At 45.2% G+C, this 15,345-nt stretch overlaps 1 protein-coding gene across 1 annotated transcript in view; it reads right to left on the bottom strand.

Annotated features, from left to right (window-relative positions):
* Nucleotides 1-14,778, bottom strand: part of Sh3bgrl2 (SH3 domain binding glutamate rich protein like 2) — a 40,399-nt gene extending 25,621 nt beyond the window's left edge. Inside the window, exon 1 of the mRNA XM_051139967.1 lies at nucleotides 14,695-14,778. Within this exon, the coding sequence (XP_050995924.1) occupies nucleotides 14,695-14,778 (84 nt within the window). The remainder of the gene's footprint in view (nucleotides 1-14,694) is intronic.
* Nucleotides 14,779-15,345: the final 567 nt, after the last annotated feature.

The following is a 15,345-nucleotide window of genomic DNA, read 5'->3' as shown; positions in this document are numbered from 1 at the left end:
AGAATATCCGGGCCTTGAGGAAGCCCTAGTCCCATTTTTCTGAGAGAGCACCAGATAGATTTCCAAAGTGGCTGTACTAGTTTACATTCTCACCAGCAATGAAGGAGTGTTCCTCTCTCCCCACATCCTCGCTATTCCACTCCTTGGAATATACCCAGAAGATGCTCCAGCACACAACAAGAAAATTTGCTCAACCATGTTCATAGCAGCCTTATTCATAATAGCCAGAACATGGAAACAGCCTAAGTGTCCCTCAGTAGAAGAGTGGATAAAGAAACTGTGGTACATATACACTATGGAATACTACTCAGCTATTAAAAATAAGGAATTCCCGAAAATTGTGGATAAATGGATTGAGCTAGAAATGATCATAATGAGTGAGTTAACCCAGAAGCAGAAAGACTCAAATGGTATATACTCACTTATATCTGCATACTAGCCCAAGGGGCATGTCCCACGAAAGCCTTCACTTACCAGGAAACTGGGACAGAGGGGAAGACATCCTATTGGGACTCTACATGAGAGAAGCATGGGAGAATAGCAAAGTAGAAGAATCCAGAGGGTCCTAGAAATCTACAAGTAGAACATTATGAGAGGCAGATTTGGGCCCAGGGGTCCCGCTCAAACTAAGGCACCAGCCAAGGACAGAAGAGGCGGTAAACTTTAAACCCCTACCCAGATCTAGCCAACGGTCAGAACATTCTCCACAGTTGAGTGGAGAGTGGGATATGACTTTCTCACGTACTCTGGTGCCTCACATTTGACCATGTCCCCTGGAGGGGGAGACCTGGTGGCGCTCAGAGGAAGGACAGCAGGTTACCAAGAAGAGACTTGATACCCTATGAGCATATACAGGGGGAGGTAATCCCCCTCAGGAACAGTCATAGGGGAGGGGAGTAAGGGGAAAATGGGAGGGAGGGAAGAATGGGAGGATACAAGGGATGGGATAACCATTGAGATGTAACAAGAATAAATTAATTAAAAAAATAAAATAAAATAAAAAGAAAGGTGACAGTAAAGATTCCACTGGACTGTTTGTTTCATTCAAGAATGCTTGCTTTTCTTTCTTTGCCCAAGATGTGATCTTGTGTAGAACCATCCAGTGACTTCTGGCGTTAATCCCAAAGATGGGAGTTGAAAGACCACTGACCCAAATCATCATGGCCAAATTAATTAAAACACACAATTAACTAAAGCAAACTTGTTTACTCATGTACATGGGTTGCCTCTTCCTAAGGCAGGGTTTGAGAGTTCAGCATCGGATTGAGAAAGACAAGACTTTTTATAGCTCAGGGGTAAGGGGTTTCCAAGTGGGCGATTTGACAGGCAAAATCGGTGGGGTTACAGGAACAGAGCATAAGCCTACATGTTAGTCTTAGTCCTGTGGACCTCTTGAGACAAAGACATGGTTATAAAGAGTGTGTAACAAGGCAGTCATGGTAAGATAGTCATAGGTGGTCATGTGACCTCTTGAAACAAAGGTAGGGTAGTAAGATGGCTACGAACAACTTTCTGAAACAAAGATGAGGTTGTCATTCCTGGAACAGGCAGAACAGAACCATTTGTATTAAGGTTATGGGTGGGGCATAGCCCTATCCTTGAGAAACAGAGGTTTAGTCATAAACAGGGATGGACCTAGTTTGTCTTTTCTATAAGATGGCTTTTAAGACTAAGATGGAGGCAGGCTGGTTCTTCACTAGATGGTTTAAAAGGCTGTAGGTGTTTGATGTAATAGGTCTTTATTTCACCTACTCCCACAGGTCAAACACACAGTCTCCTTTCCTTTAATCTAGAATGGATGCTTGACTAACTAAGGCCTTTTTATGTATCTCAAGTAGGAATAAGGATAGTAGGCCATATCTGGGGTTACCCCCACTGGCGTTGTTTGTAACAGTGCAGAGTCACAAGGAAAAGAAGCACATGACAGAAACTGGAAGGGTTTTGTTGCAAAAGGGTATTCTGGAGATTAGAGGCCCAGGGACTGCCACAAAATCACACCATGAAATGGATCTCACTCTAGAGCTTTATTGGAAAAGGAAGGGCACAAAAGGCTGCCTTTGAGTGGGGGGGGGGGGCAGGGAGCGCGAGCATGCATGCACACTAGCTAACTACAATGGATGTGAGGGATTGAAGGTTAGGTGGGGGATGAGGGAGCGTTCCTAGTTCCAGAACACAGGATGTTCTTAAGTTGACTAGCAAAAAACTGAAACAGAAGTGGACAAAAGAATAAAGCTTCTCACCAGGTACAGTGCTGCACACCTATAATCCAAGCACTCTGGGAGGCAAAGTCAGGCGGATCTTTGTGAGTTCAAGGCCAGCCTGGTCTACAAAAGTGAGTCCAGGACAGCCAAGGCTACACTTCTGCATGTGAGGTACTGCAGAAAGAATGGATGTGACATTGTCAAGGCCTGGACCACAGCCCTGAAGTCAGCCATCCACCTTATACCTGTAAGGACTCAGTCGCCTATCACCTCTCTCATCTGACAAGAAAAAAGACAGAATGGCTACCGATGTAACTTACCAGAAAAACTCAGTGTGTGAGTTAATGTCACGTGAAGATACAAAGCCTAAAGCACTGTGTATCACTTCAAGAAATTACTTTTGAGATGGTAGCAAGGAATAAGTGAATACTCAAAGCGTATGCAAATTTGACCAGGAAACACACAAGGCATCATTAACCAGACGTCATGAAAACAATAGGAGGAATGGGGATGGGGTGATCTTACAAGCATGTAAGACTGAACTCACCAGACACAGAATACAAGGTAAGTCTCTCTGGACAGTTCAAAGCCTGTGCTGTGCTGTGGCCTTGCAGCGCCTCACCCTTGAAACTGCAAGGTAAATGGACTGTCCTGGCTCTTGTGTGTTCCACAGGCTGTGTCAGACTAAATCATGTAGTGTGAAACTTCCCACCAAAACTCTGCCAAAACCTATAAATGCCAGAACATCCCCTCTGTTCACGGGTTTTCTGAGTGTTCTTTTTCCCCTTTAGCACCCCCCACCTCCCAACCCCCCTCCCTCCACCCTGTCTATGGCGCCTGTGTGGCTTACTCTCTTACTTCACACTGTCTCTCTTAAGCTCCTTTCCATGTGTTAAGAAAACCCTCTCCTTCCTTTTAAGCCCTATCACATCACCTGGCTCTGATCCGGTCCTCCATCCCTCCTAACTGTGCTTCCACCTCAAGTCCACATCATAGTCCCCGTGATCAGGAGGCTTGTTTTTTTTCCAATCAGAATAAAGCTTACTGTGAACTGTAACTTCATGTCAGCTCCTTTCTCAAACATGCCACTCTGATTTCTAATGAAGTACACATTGGCGGGTGACTGAATGAATGAAAATGTGATTTATACACACACTAGAATACAACTGTGCCACAGAAAGAGATGGGATCCTGTCATTTCAATAGCATGCCTCAGTGGAGGTCATTATGCTGAGTGAAATAAGTGAGGCACGAAAACAAGTACCTCATGGTCTCTCTCAATACAGACTCTAAAAAAACTGACTGCACACAAGCTGAGAGCAGAAAAGTAGCCGTCAGAACTGGGGGGGATGGTGTGAGAGGGATGGACAGGCTGGGCAACAGGTACCTTATAAAGCCTAGTTGGAAAGGAGATGTAAGTGCTGCCATCCTACTGCATGATGACAACTAGAGACAGTGACAGTGCCCACCTTAAGATAATCATGGTGTCAGGGGACATAGGTTTTCCCTGAATTGTACCCAGGGTGCACAGTCCTGGAAGATCGCATGGCTCCCCAAACTAGAGGTAAGCCCCTTCAATTTCATCATCTGGGTGATGTTACTCTTCACACCCCTCCTTTCCCCCTTCTTGCCCACTCTTACTCTCTCCCTATCTGTGTGCTGGACAGCAAGCCCAGGGCCTGGAGCGTGGCCGGACAAGAGCTCTATCACTGAGCTCCAGACCCACGGTTTGACCTTGACCATCAGTCACATTTTCTCCCTTACGTCTAGAAGTTCGTGTTGTATGTTTTAAAAGGCAACTGCTGCATTCTACAGTGTTTGAAGACACTGCTGTCTTCACTTTTAATTCCATTGAAATGAAAATCTATTATCTACTATACTTAGTTATTTGGTTTGCAGTTTTGTTAAAGGTCTGGCTTTGTAGCCTAGGCTCTCTCAAACTCAAAAACTCCAAACTCCTCAGTTCTGCCATTACACGAAAATGTCATCATTACTGTCTTGCATTTATTACTGAATCATTCCATCTTACTCATCTCTGATTTGGTTTCAGTACAAAGCTCTGGTATCTTTTTTCTGAACAGCACTACATTTTGTTCCAGAAGAAAAAGTAGCAGAGGACAGAGTCTAGAGGGAAGAAAGGGAAAAAACAAGTCACAGGCTAGTTCAGGTCTATGTCCATCGGCCAATCAATCTGACACTACTGCACAGCTAGTACTGAAGAAAAATTAAGATCATATTTTACCTCCTCACAGAGAACAGAAACGAACAAAATGCTCTCCTTTTTTGCTACAGGCATCACCAAAGTTACTGTGCACCACATAAAAAGTGTTTGCAGCCTCAAGGTGCAAGGATACATGACACAAAGTAACACCTATGCGCTAAAATGAATAAATCACAGTTTCAAATGGGCAATTATTCAAAGTCCAAACTTACAGTTCAAGAGAAAGCAACTAGAAAGTGTTTCTAGGGAGAAGGCCCAATGGGTTCATAAAAAGCCAGGCATGGCTGCATATGCCTAAAACACCAGTGCAGCAATAAGGAAAGAAAGAAGGGTCATTGGAGCTTGTTGGCCACCAGACTAGCCCTGAACAGCAAGCTCCAGGACCAATGAGACACCCTTCTCCAGGGAATAGGACTGAGACAGACAGAGCCCTCTCAAGGTCCTCCTTCAATCTCAGTGAATGGACCTGTGTGTATAAATGTACACGCATGTATGAAACACAAACACACACGCACGCGCGCGCACACACACACACACACACACACACACACACACACACACACACAAAACCTACCCCAAGGCCTGAAGACACAGATGAGTGGTAAGGCACTTGGCTAGCATGCACAAAACCCTGGAATCAAGTTCCAGCACTCAGGACTGGAAGCACATAAAAAGAATAAAGAGAAAGGGGTTTTATGTGGATATATCAAGATGACCAAAAAACTAAAACCAGAGTGACTAATTGGCATTATTAGCAAAGTAATTCCCATTGTCAAAATGTCACCCAAGAAAGGACCCTTCCTTTGCTCTAGGTCCATTCTCCTCTGCTTGGAGGTTCCCCAGGCATTTACTCATCCTGAAAACACTTACTAAAATTGTGGCACAAAATGTACCAAGCCCATGAACAACCTGACACCTCTCCAGCTCCTGGCTCCATTCAGACTGGACCTTACTCATCTTCCTTCCTTCCCATTTATTTTCCTTCCTTCCTTCCTTCCTTCCTTCTTCCTTCCCATCTATCTTCCTTCTTTCCTCCTCCCCTCCCTTCCTTCCTTCCTGAGCACCTAAGTAAGATCCAGGCCAGCATAGACTCGGGAGTCTCAGTGACAGAGGACCAGCTTGCTGGTGTTTATGTTAGAATACTCCCATATGCCACACAACCATACTTTTCTAAAACAAGAAAAAGGAAGCCTAGAAACATGAAGTAACAAAGGAAACCCAATAGAAGCTGCCAGTTTCCATCACTCCAGTTGAGAAACATAAAATTACCCTGTAGAGTTGCTACGAACGTTTCCAAGAGATTCTCCTCAGCTGCCACACTTATCATCTTCACCCTCACCTCCTAGGGACGACTGGTCGGGCATTCCTCTGTGTCTTCCCTTGGATGGTTCCTCCAACTACACCCCCTCCTTTATCACCCATTCTTTCTTCTCTTTTATTCCTCATGGCTCAGTCCCAAAAGCACTGGGTCCCTCAGGCGGCCCTAGTGCATGGTCCCTGGTGACCTTATTCTCCACGAGATATGTGGCCATGTCCAACGGAAGTTTTGGTTGTCATACTGCAATTGTTACCATGCGCAGGCTAGTCCCTGAAAGAACTCCCTAGTCTGAAGTTGAACAGTGAGGGTGAAAACTTTACTTACGTTGACTCTACCAGCTAGATCACCTTCTTCAACAGACTATTACAACCACAGTCACCGTGACCTGGCATTTAATGGCATACAGTCTGTCTGACTGCTGAGTAACACTGGTTTGCCTCTGGCCCCTTCCCCCAATTGAACCATAAGCTCCTCTGGATAAAAGGGGTCAACACTGTCACCTGTGTACCCTGAGGGTCTATGAGGGGTGCTCTTACTGTTGCTGGCCCCCCACACGCCTCCCATCTGTATGTCTCCTTTCGCACCTCTGGCTGCAGTGTGTTTGGTCTCCACTTTCTCTGAAACCTGGATCATTTGGCGACGCGACATTAGCAGAAACATGAAAAGAAAGCTGTGGGTGGGTTGGCTTTTACTGTTTTTACATTTTCTGTCAAGATTACATGTTTACTTCCTAAAGAAAAAAGTCAGCCAAGCATAAAATATGAATTTACAATGGCACTCTTTGGCGAGATTCTCTCTGCAAATTATATACAAGTCATACATGTGCTTCCTGTTAATTAGAGGACACTGTGTGGAAAAGCTGTTCCAGCAGAATCTGCTAAGACCGTCAAAACCCTGGCCCTGGGAGGAAATCCTGCTGACGACGATGGTATTTTCCACAGCATGTTACAGTGCCCAAGGCAACAGCCTCAAAAACTTGAGGTGTGGTTTTGCTACCCCACGTCTCCATCAGTCAACTGGAAACTGTGTAAAGAGTGACTGGAAAGGTAAGGAGGGGGGGACAGCTGATCATTTCATGATTATAGTATATATACGGCAATTACAGGCCATGATCTGTTCACACTTCCACAGCAGGCATAAATTAACACGCCAACGTGTAGATGTTCTAACCCATACTGTACAGAACAGGCGTATGTCCAGGGTTGGCCACCATCAGCTTATCAGTTTCTTCCTCCCTCCTCAGGTCACTGTGTGGGGTGGGGTGGTCTAGGGTGGGTTTTGTGTATGTGTGATTAATCCCCTTTGTGTGTGTGTGTGTGTGTGTGTGTGTGTGTGTGTGTGTGTGTGTGTGTGTGTGTATGTGTGTGCACGCACGCGCACTTTAAGGGAGCCCAGTCTGGCTTGGACACACCATTCCCCTGCCTCAGTCTTCTGAGTGGTGGCATCAGTGACGACACTACCATACCCAGCTAGTATTGCTTCTCCAGGGAAAAGGACAACCATCCACCTCAACTGGGCACCAGATGTTTCATTCATAAGGAAAATTCCTCCAGGAGCTCTGATGCCCAGCTCAAATCTCTGCAGGAAACTGCTCTACCCACAGGCAACTTTTGTTTTGTGTTTTTGTTTTTGTTTTGTTTGTTTTGGTTTTGGTTTTTTGAGACAGGGTTTCTCTGTGTTAGCCTTGGCTGTCCTGGACTCACTTTGTAGACCAGGCTGGCCTCGAACTCACATTGATCTGCCTGCCTCCTGAGTGCTAGGATTAAAGGCATGCACCACCACGCCCAGCTCCACAGGCAACTTTTAACTTCTGCATCCCAGGTGGACATGGTAAGCACCTTTGACTTGCAAGGACTTAACTTCACTCCATCTTCAGCCTTAGAGTTCTCCAACCCATTTTGACTCAAAAGAGGAGAAAAATTAAAACTAACAAAAGAGAGAGAGAGAGACAGTGGGGAGAAGGCAGGGAAGAAAACATCCATGTCTTCAGAATCAAGACTCGCAGCTGTTGATGAGCTCCTAGGATGTGCCATTTGTCCCCCTAGGAAATAAAGAAAGCTCGAGTGCAAAAACACTTGATAGTACTGGGTTCACTGACCGAGCAGGCCAAGCCAGCAGAAAGGCATATACCTGAAGAGGAAACTACATGAGGGACATTGAACCTAGTGAGGAGTGAGCAAAGAATACAAACCAGCATCAGAAACACAACAAGAGGAAGTTGTTCTGAAGACGAACTGCCTCCAGACAAAGAGGGAGTGTGTCTACAGGCATTACAACCCAAGGCTGAAAGGAAGAGGCTCCATCTTGGCTGAGTCAAGAACAAACTAGCTTCATTGTAAAACTAAACAATCTGGTCTTCAACCTCATCAGAAAGGAAAGATGTTTTCTTGGAGGCTTGCAAATACAAATAGCCAAAACACTATGAATGTAACATATATATAATTCCTGATTGTTTCGTGGCTCTTCTTGCTGTAGGTAGTTTATTGTATATATGTATAATAATAATATATGTATGTAAAAATACTTAGTAAAAAAATTGGGGGAAAAAAAAAAAGAAGAAGAACAAACTAGCTGCTTTCTCCAGGAACTAGAGACTGGGGCTTTCTCATGCTTACTCATCTAGCCACAGAAGTATTGTTCTATTTTACTTTACATTCTGAGTTGAAAAAAAATCTTTCCAAAATACACCACATATGTTCTCTATTTGTTGAGCCAAGTATGCTGAACCCAAATACACCCAACCTGATTTAATCTGGAACAGGCAGGATTTTTTTATATACTTTGATGGGGCATGCTGACTTTCTCAGAGACCATTTATTATGTAAAAATCTGTTGCTTTACTATCCACACTGGCCTAGAATTCTACAGGTCTGCCCTTAGAAGGCAGCTGCCAGTTCTCAGTGATTGTCTGACTCAGCAGCAGCTCTGAACACTCTCCCTGTCATTACAGTGTAAGCCAGGGCATCGTCCTGGGCAGCTGAGCAGGCAGGCCTGAGGACAGTGAAGTCAACCGCCTCCCTTCCACACCTCCAACTTTACCCTGCATGGGAGTTCTAGAAGACTGACACTCAAATAAAAGTAATACTGTAATATATTGTCTTCATATCAGATTCTTCAAGCCATTTATTTAAGAAAACAATTCATGTCCCCAAGGCTTTTACGTTTCAAAGCAAACTGTATTTGTAAATTCACTCCTGTTGTTCTCTGAAGTGTTCATAAACTCTTGATTAGCTTTTTATTCATAATACAATGTTTCAGAAACAATGTCCTTGTATCCACTCAAATGGCAAGTTCTCTGATAGAAAAGTTGCATGAACAAAAGAGACACTGACCAGTCCCTGACCCAGAAGAACTTAAAATTCCAATAAATCACAGGTAGCAGGCCCTGAGAGGTACCCCATGGGTGGCAAGGTGGACTGAGAGGAGAAGAGGGAGCCATGGGAAAATAGCCCCACACTCTGCTTTGACGAGAGGAGGGAATGGGACTGGATGCCACACAGAGAGCTCACAGACAGGGCAGAGAGGGCCATGGCATCCTCCAGGGAGGAGGAAGAGGAGCCTGGTCTATTTATGGTGAGAGAAAACCGCACAGATAGCCCAGAAGCAGTCAGACTGCCCAAATGCCAGGCCAACATGCAGGCACTTGGGTGTTAAGCACTGAGGGTCAATGGGACCTTGCCAGGCTTTCTGAACCTAATACAGAGACTGCACCTCATTAACAGGATGGCTTCTTTTTTTTAATGGACACAAGATTCAAAGGGTCAATTATTAATCATCGCATCTCTGTTAATTATCTCCTAGAACCAGGAACTCACTAGAAAAAGGTCAACGTGAGACTAAACACATAATGCGTCCTCTCTCCTCTTAACACACAGAATACAAGCAGAAAAGGGAAACGGCCATGGTAAGGCAGGCAAGTCACACCCATTTCTGTGGCAGGAAGAACTGAGCAGACAGCATCCATTCCAATCCACAAGCTAATATAAAATATTTGGTGGGGAGAGCGTCTTCAAGTTTTCCACTGGAACCTTTTGTTTAAACATTTTTTTTTCTTTGTTTTTGTTTTGTTTTGTTGTTTGAAGCAGGGTTCTCTGTGTAGCCTCGGTTGGACTGGACTTGCTTTGTAAACCAGGCTGGCCTCAAACTCAGAGATTCACCTGCCTCTGCCTCCCGAGTGCTGGGATTACAGACATGCTTAAACATTTCTAAGATCTTAAAAACAGCTGGGATATTAACTCAAAAGACACATTTTCTGTGGCTCAAGTGACTTAACTAGAGGACAGCTCAGTTTATGCTTAGCTTCCACATGACCCCACTCTGCCCTTGATTTTTGCCTTCTTTTTTCCACAATCAGATCATGAGTTGTTCAGGAGGAAGGATCATGGCCGCACACTCACTCTGCATACTAAATACAAACACTAGGAAATAAGAGTATCCATAACCACATAGGAACTCACTAACTTGAATAACTTCAAACCATGGCTCTCTTACAGGTTTGGCCCACTATTCACAATGGCTTGTGTGAATGGAAGAACCACACCCCCCACCCCACACCCCCGCTTCCCTTTATAAGCCCATTGCCCCTGAAGCTCAGGATCACCCTCCTATCCTGTTCCATCAGGAAGGATTGTGATCTGAAATTCTGAGCCCATAATGCAGAACCCTGTGTTTGTTATATAAAAGAAAGAAAGAAAGAAAGAAAGAAAGAAAGAAAGAAAGAAAGAAAGAAAGAAACTGAAAACTTGGGACTACAAGAGAGCTTTTCATAAATAAATAAATAAATAAATAAATAAATGCAGAATAACAAGCAAAAGCACTTCTTTAAAAAACGAAAAACTTTATTGCTCATTAGGAAGACCAATTCAACTCAAAAGTCACACTGGCATCCCTCTCCCCAAATCAGGCTAAAATCCGGAAGACGAGGCCAGGTGTGGTTGCTCAGGCCTGTGATCTCAGCATTTGGGAGGCAGAAGCAGGAGCATCAGGAGATCAAGACTATCTTCATCTATAAGGTCTACACACATGTTGAACCTGTGACTCCCAGGTCACATGCCCCAAGAACAGCCATGAAGATGCCCAACACATAATCCTAAGTTTACTTAGAACATGAGCATTTTTTAAAACTTGATTTTGTGATTCTTGATCGTGCACTCTGTGGAGGACAACTATATGTTACAATATCAAAAGACTAGGTGTTTTTGCAGTGTAGTGGTTATCACACTCACCTCACAAAGTATTAAAAGGGAGGACATGACTGGTAGTTGAAGGCCAGCTTAAGCTACATGGGACCTTGTCTCATGAAAAAGAAAGGACAAACATACAACTGAGAACTGGAATTGGCAAAGACACAGAAGCACAGAGAAGGGGGACCCCCACCCTGCCAATGCAACTATAAAGTACAGTGATTTTGAAAACAATTTGGCAGTGCCTGAAAAACATAAAACACAGACTCATCCTAGGAACCACAGCTCTACTTGTCAGTATACCACAAACAAGTGCACACAAGGACTCACACACAAGTGAAAACAGCCCAAAATATTCATCAACTGGTGGATGGACATACATAATGTTAATATATTTGGCCACAGAAAGAACGCTGGCATATTCTATAACATGGTGAACCCTGAACACACTGCTAAGTGAACGAAGCCAGACACAGAGGGCCCACACTGCCTGACTGTACCCAAACCAAATATCAGAAAAAGACAGCCAGGGAGCCAGAAAGCAGGACAGCATTTGCCAGGAGCAAGAGGAGGGAGGGAAAGGAGAGTGACTGGTAAAAACACTAGCTGTCTGTCGCTCTGAGGTGAGAAAATGTTCTGGAATTAAATAGTTGCACAACACAGTGAACACATTACCAACCATGTAAATATCCAATTTTAAAAGGTGAATTTTGCAGTATGTGTATTACACCTCAACTAAAAACAAAACAAAATAAAACATACGTAAATCTAAGCTCAGGATCACATTCAATCAAGATTAGAGCTAACTAAAAGAAATCACTGGATCTACACCCCTGCAGCCCACAGCAGCAGCCTCTACAAGAGCCAGGACAATGTTATGAGCTGGAAAGCTGAGCGAGATGTTTTCAACTTCAAGATCCTCCTGCCTCTGCCTCTGGGGTACTGGGAATATGGTAATGGGTGCATCACTGAGCCCAGCTTGCTCACTCTAAGACAACCTGAGTCCTCTTCCATTGCACTATTATTTGTCCTCTGTTCCTACAGGTGGAGGGGCACTTCTCAACAGGAAGGGGGTGGTTTACCTTACAGAGGTCATTTCAGTAAGTCTGGAAATATGCTAGCTTTCTGGCACTGGGAAACCCAGCAGATAGAATACACACACATAGCTCTATGTCTAGAATGCACAGGATACTTGTCACACAGGAAAGCCACCCAGCCCAAAATATCAGTACTGCCGCGGTGAGTACCAAGATGGAAAGTCTGATCAAAGCATCAGTCCTTGAGTACAACCATGTCAGAGCAGCAGTTCAGTGGCTGGTGTGACTTCAAGATCAGCACCCAACTAGCACCATGCCGAGGGCACTCACTTGTTGCCACAACAACCCCCACAGACTGAACACACTGCTTCTGTTTAAGTGCCCACGGGTGTGAGGCAGCTAACACAGAGCCATCAAGGCCAGCAACGATCCAGCATTTGAGACTATATCATTTCCTTCCTTCACGAAACTGGCTCCCATCGTCAGAAAGCATGCGCAGCTGTCACTGTCGTCTTTGACAGACATGCATGCTGACATCTACTTTGAGAGAAAAACAAACAAACAAACACGAGGTCGATGGCAAATAGTTCACAGCTGGGAAAACCTGGGACTAGCAGGGGGCTGTGGACACTTCAAGGGTAAAATCGCTGATGAAGGAAGCACCCACATAGCTCCAGGAGACTTGCTCGACAATGCTGCTGTGATGAGAGGAGGTGCCAGGACACCAGGACTTCTTCCCTTGCCTCAGGAAGAGAGGCCATCATATTATGTTTTTGTGACACAGACATCTCACAGCATGTAAAATACACTTGCTCAAAATCTCCAAACCTCTGTTAACTCAACAAAGAGGGTTTCAGACCATAATCCAATCATGGAATCCAGTCCAAATTAGCTTTAATGAGCACTGTCAGTGGCAGGTCTTCCTACGGCTGGGGCCAACCTAATTCAGTATCTGCTATCTGACTGTGACAGTGATTCTTCCCTCAGCTAACCCCTAACAGCTCATTTAAAGTTGAGGAATCACAAAGACAAGAGAACGATGACTGCACAGAACTTAAATGGCATCCCTACTAGTAACAGTGGCTGTGACCTCAACAAGCTCCACCAGCTTTAGAACTGGGAGCTGTGAGATACAGGGAGAGAAAGACCCCCTCAGCCTCCTTGCCTGTTGGGACACAAGAGCCAAGACGCAAAGCCAGGTCTTTCTGTTCCATTTCCAGACATCAGCTTACTTGCATCACATGAATTTCTTCTCTCAAGCTTAACGAGTTCTGAGAGTAAACTACATGTAAAAAACTTGACCACAGAGAGAGATGGGTGAACATAAGAGCGCAAGAGTCTTGAACGGTTACTCACTTACATCTGCACACTAGCTGAAGGGGCATGTCCCATCAAAGTCTTCACTTATCAGGAAAGTGGGACAGAGGGGAAGACATCCTATTGGGACACTAGGTGAGAGAAGCATGGGAGAATGGGGAAATAGAAGGATCCAGAGGGTCCTAGAAACCTACAAGAACATTGTGATGGGCAGATCTGGGCCCAGGGGTCCGGCTCAAACTATGACACTAGCCAAGGACATTATGTGCAGTAAACTTCAAACCCCTACCCAGATCTAGCCAATGGACAGGACATTCTCCACAGTTGAGTAGAGAGTGGGGTCTGACTTTCACACAAACTCTGGTGCCCTGTATTTGACCACATCCCCTGGATGGAGAGGCCTGGTGGCACTCAGCAAGGATAGCAGGCTACCAAGAAGAGACTTGATACCCTATGATCATATACAGGGGGAGGAGGTCCCCCTCAGTTACAGTCATAGGGGAGGGGAGTAGGGGGAAAGCAGAAGGGAGGGAGGAAAGGGAGGATACATGGGATGGGATAACAATTGAGATGTAATATGAATAAATTAATAAAATATAATAAATAAATAGAGTCTTGAACGGTTAATGGAGCAGAGGAGGCTCTTCGGTAATCATTCCTGCCCTCCTCCTCCTGCCTTCTCGGGTACGTTGGTCACATCTTTCCTGTTGTACTACAAGGCTGCCCATATGCCTGCAGGCCTTCTTCACCAACAGCCTGGACTGCCTCCACTTTCTACCTCCTCTCGTGCATTGAACTCCCACTGCAGGCTGCCCCTTGACTACTGTTTCTTGTTTGGTTGTTTGTTTTAGATTTATTTATTATTATGTACACAGTGCTCTGCCTGCATGTACACCTGCAGGCCAGAAGAGGGCATCAGATGTTGTAGTGATCAGGCCATGGAAACTCATTCTCTCAGAACTGAAGGTCCAGGTAGAAAAGAGGAGGGCGCCCCTCTCCACCACCACCCAGCCCAGAAGATCACCTAGTGCTCAAAGGCCCCAGTATATCAAATTATCTCTGCCCTTCACCTCATCTCTGGGCTCCAGAGATCCTATCAATCTCTCTTCTCCCTCTTTACCTCACTCCCCTCCATCCCATCCCACCCTTCCCAATTTGACACACGAAGTCAGTTCTACCTGGCTTTGTCACACACAGCAATACAATCATATTTTAGGCAAATCACACATTTAAGTTTCTTGTCACTCAACAAACACTAAATTGTCCGCTCAGCTATTCTCCCTTCCTCCACTGGGACAGAGACAGGAAACGGGAATGACTATTGCATCTCTGCACTTCAGGGACTACAAATAATAAGCACAAGGCCCTGTGGTACTTCCTCCACGTGGCAGTCACTATTACTGTTATGAAGCCTTACCTTCCCGTTTCCAACCACATCCCTTTCAGCATTTGCCAGTTTCACCCGAAGAAGAGCCACTGCTTTCTCCTGCCCTACGGACATGGTGCCTATAACTACCTGCTGAGCAGCCAAGTGGGGACTCCGGCTGCCCCATCCCATTGTAAAGATCAAGCCTGCACACTGCAATTATTCTGGTCAGCTTGATGGTTCAGCACAACACACGTTCTCCCAGTATCCAGTCAGGGGCTCTTCTGGGGGCAGCATGGCAATGAAGAAAGCATAGGACACAAAACTAAAGGACAATGAGCTGACTGCTCTCAGCATATGTGACCACCCTGTGCCTTCATATGCTCACCTACAGAATGGGCAGAACAAATCAGTTTAGAGGATGCTTACAAGGATTAAATAGAAAACCACAACCCATCACTCAAGACAGGAGCTGAAGCAGAAACCCTCAGGGATGCTGCTTACCAGCTTGCTTCCTTGGACTGGCTCAGCTTCTTTTACACAGCTCAGGACCACCTGCCTGAGTGGGCTGGGTCCTACTTCAATTAGCAGTTGAGAAAACACTCCAGAGCCCTTCCTCCATTGAGGTTCCCTCTTCCCAGGTGACTCTAGTTTGCATCCAGTTGACAAGATGAGGCAGCACATTCACCCTTCACCAGTGGC

This window comes from Acomys russatus, chromosome 32 (assembly GCF_903995435.1).
Source record: "Acomys russatus chromosome 32, mAcoRus1.1, whole genome shotgun sequence".
NCBI classification, from domain to species: domain Eukaryota; kingdom Metazoa; phylum Chordata; class Mammalia; order Rodentia; family Muridae; genus Acomys; species Acomys russatus.
This window is presented reverse-complemented; position numbering and strand designations above follow the sequence as displayed.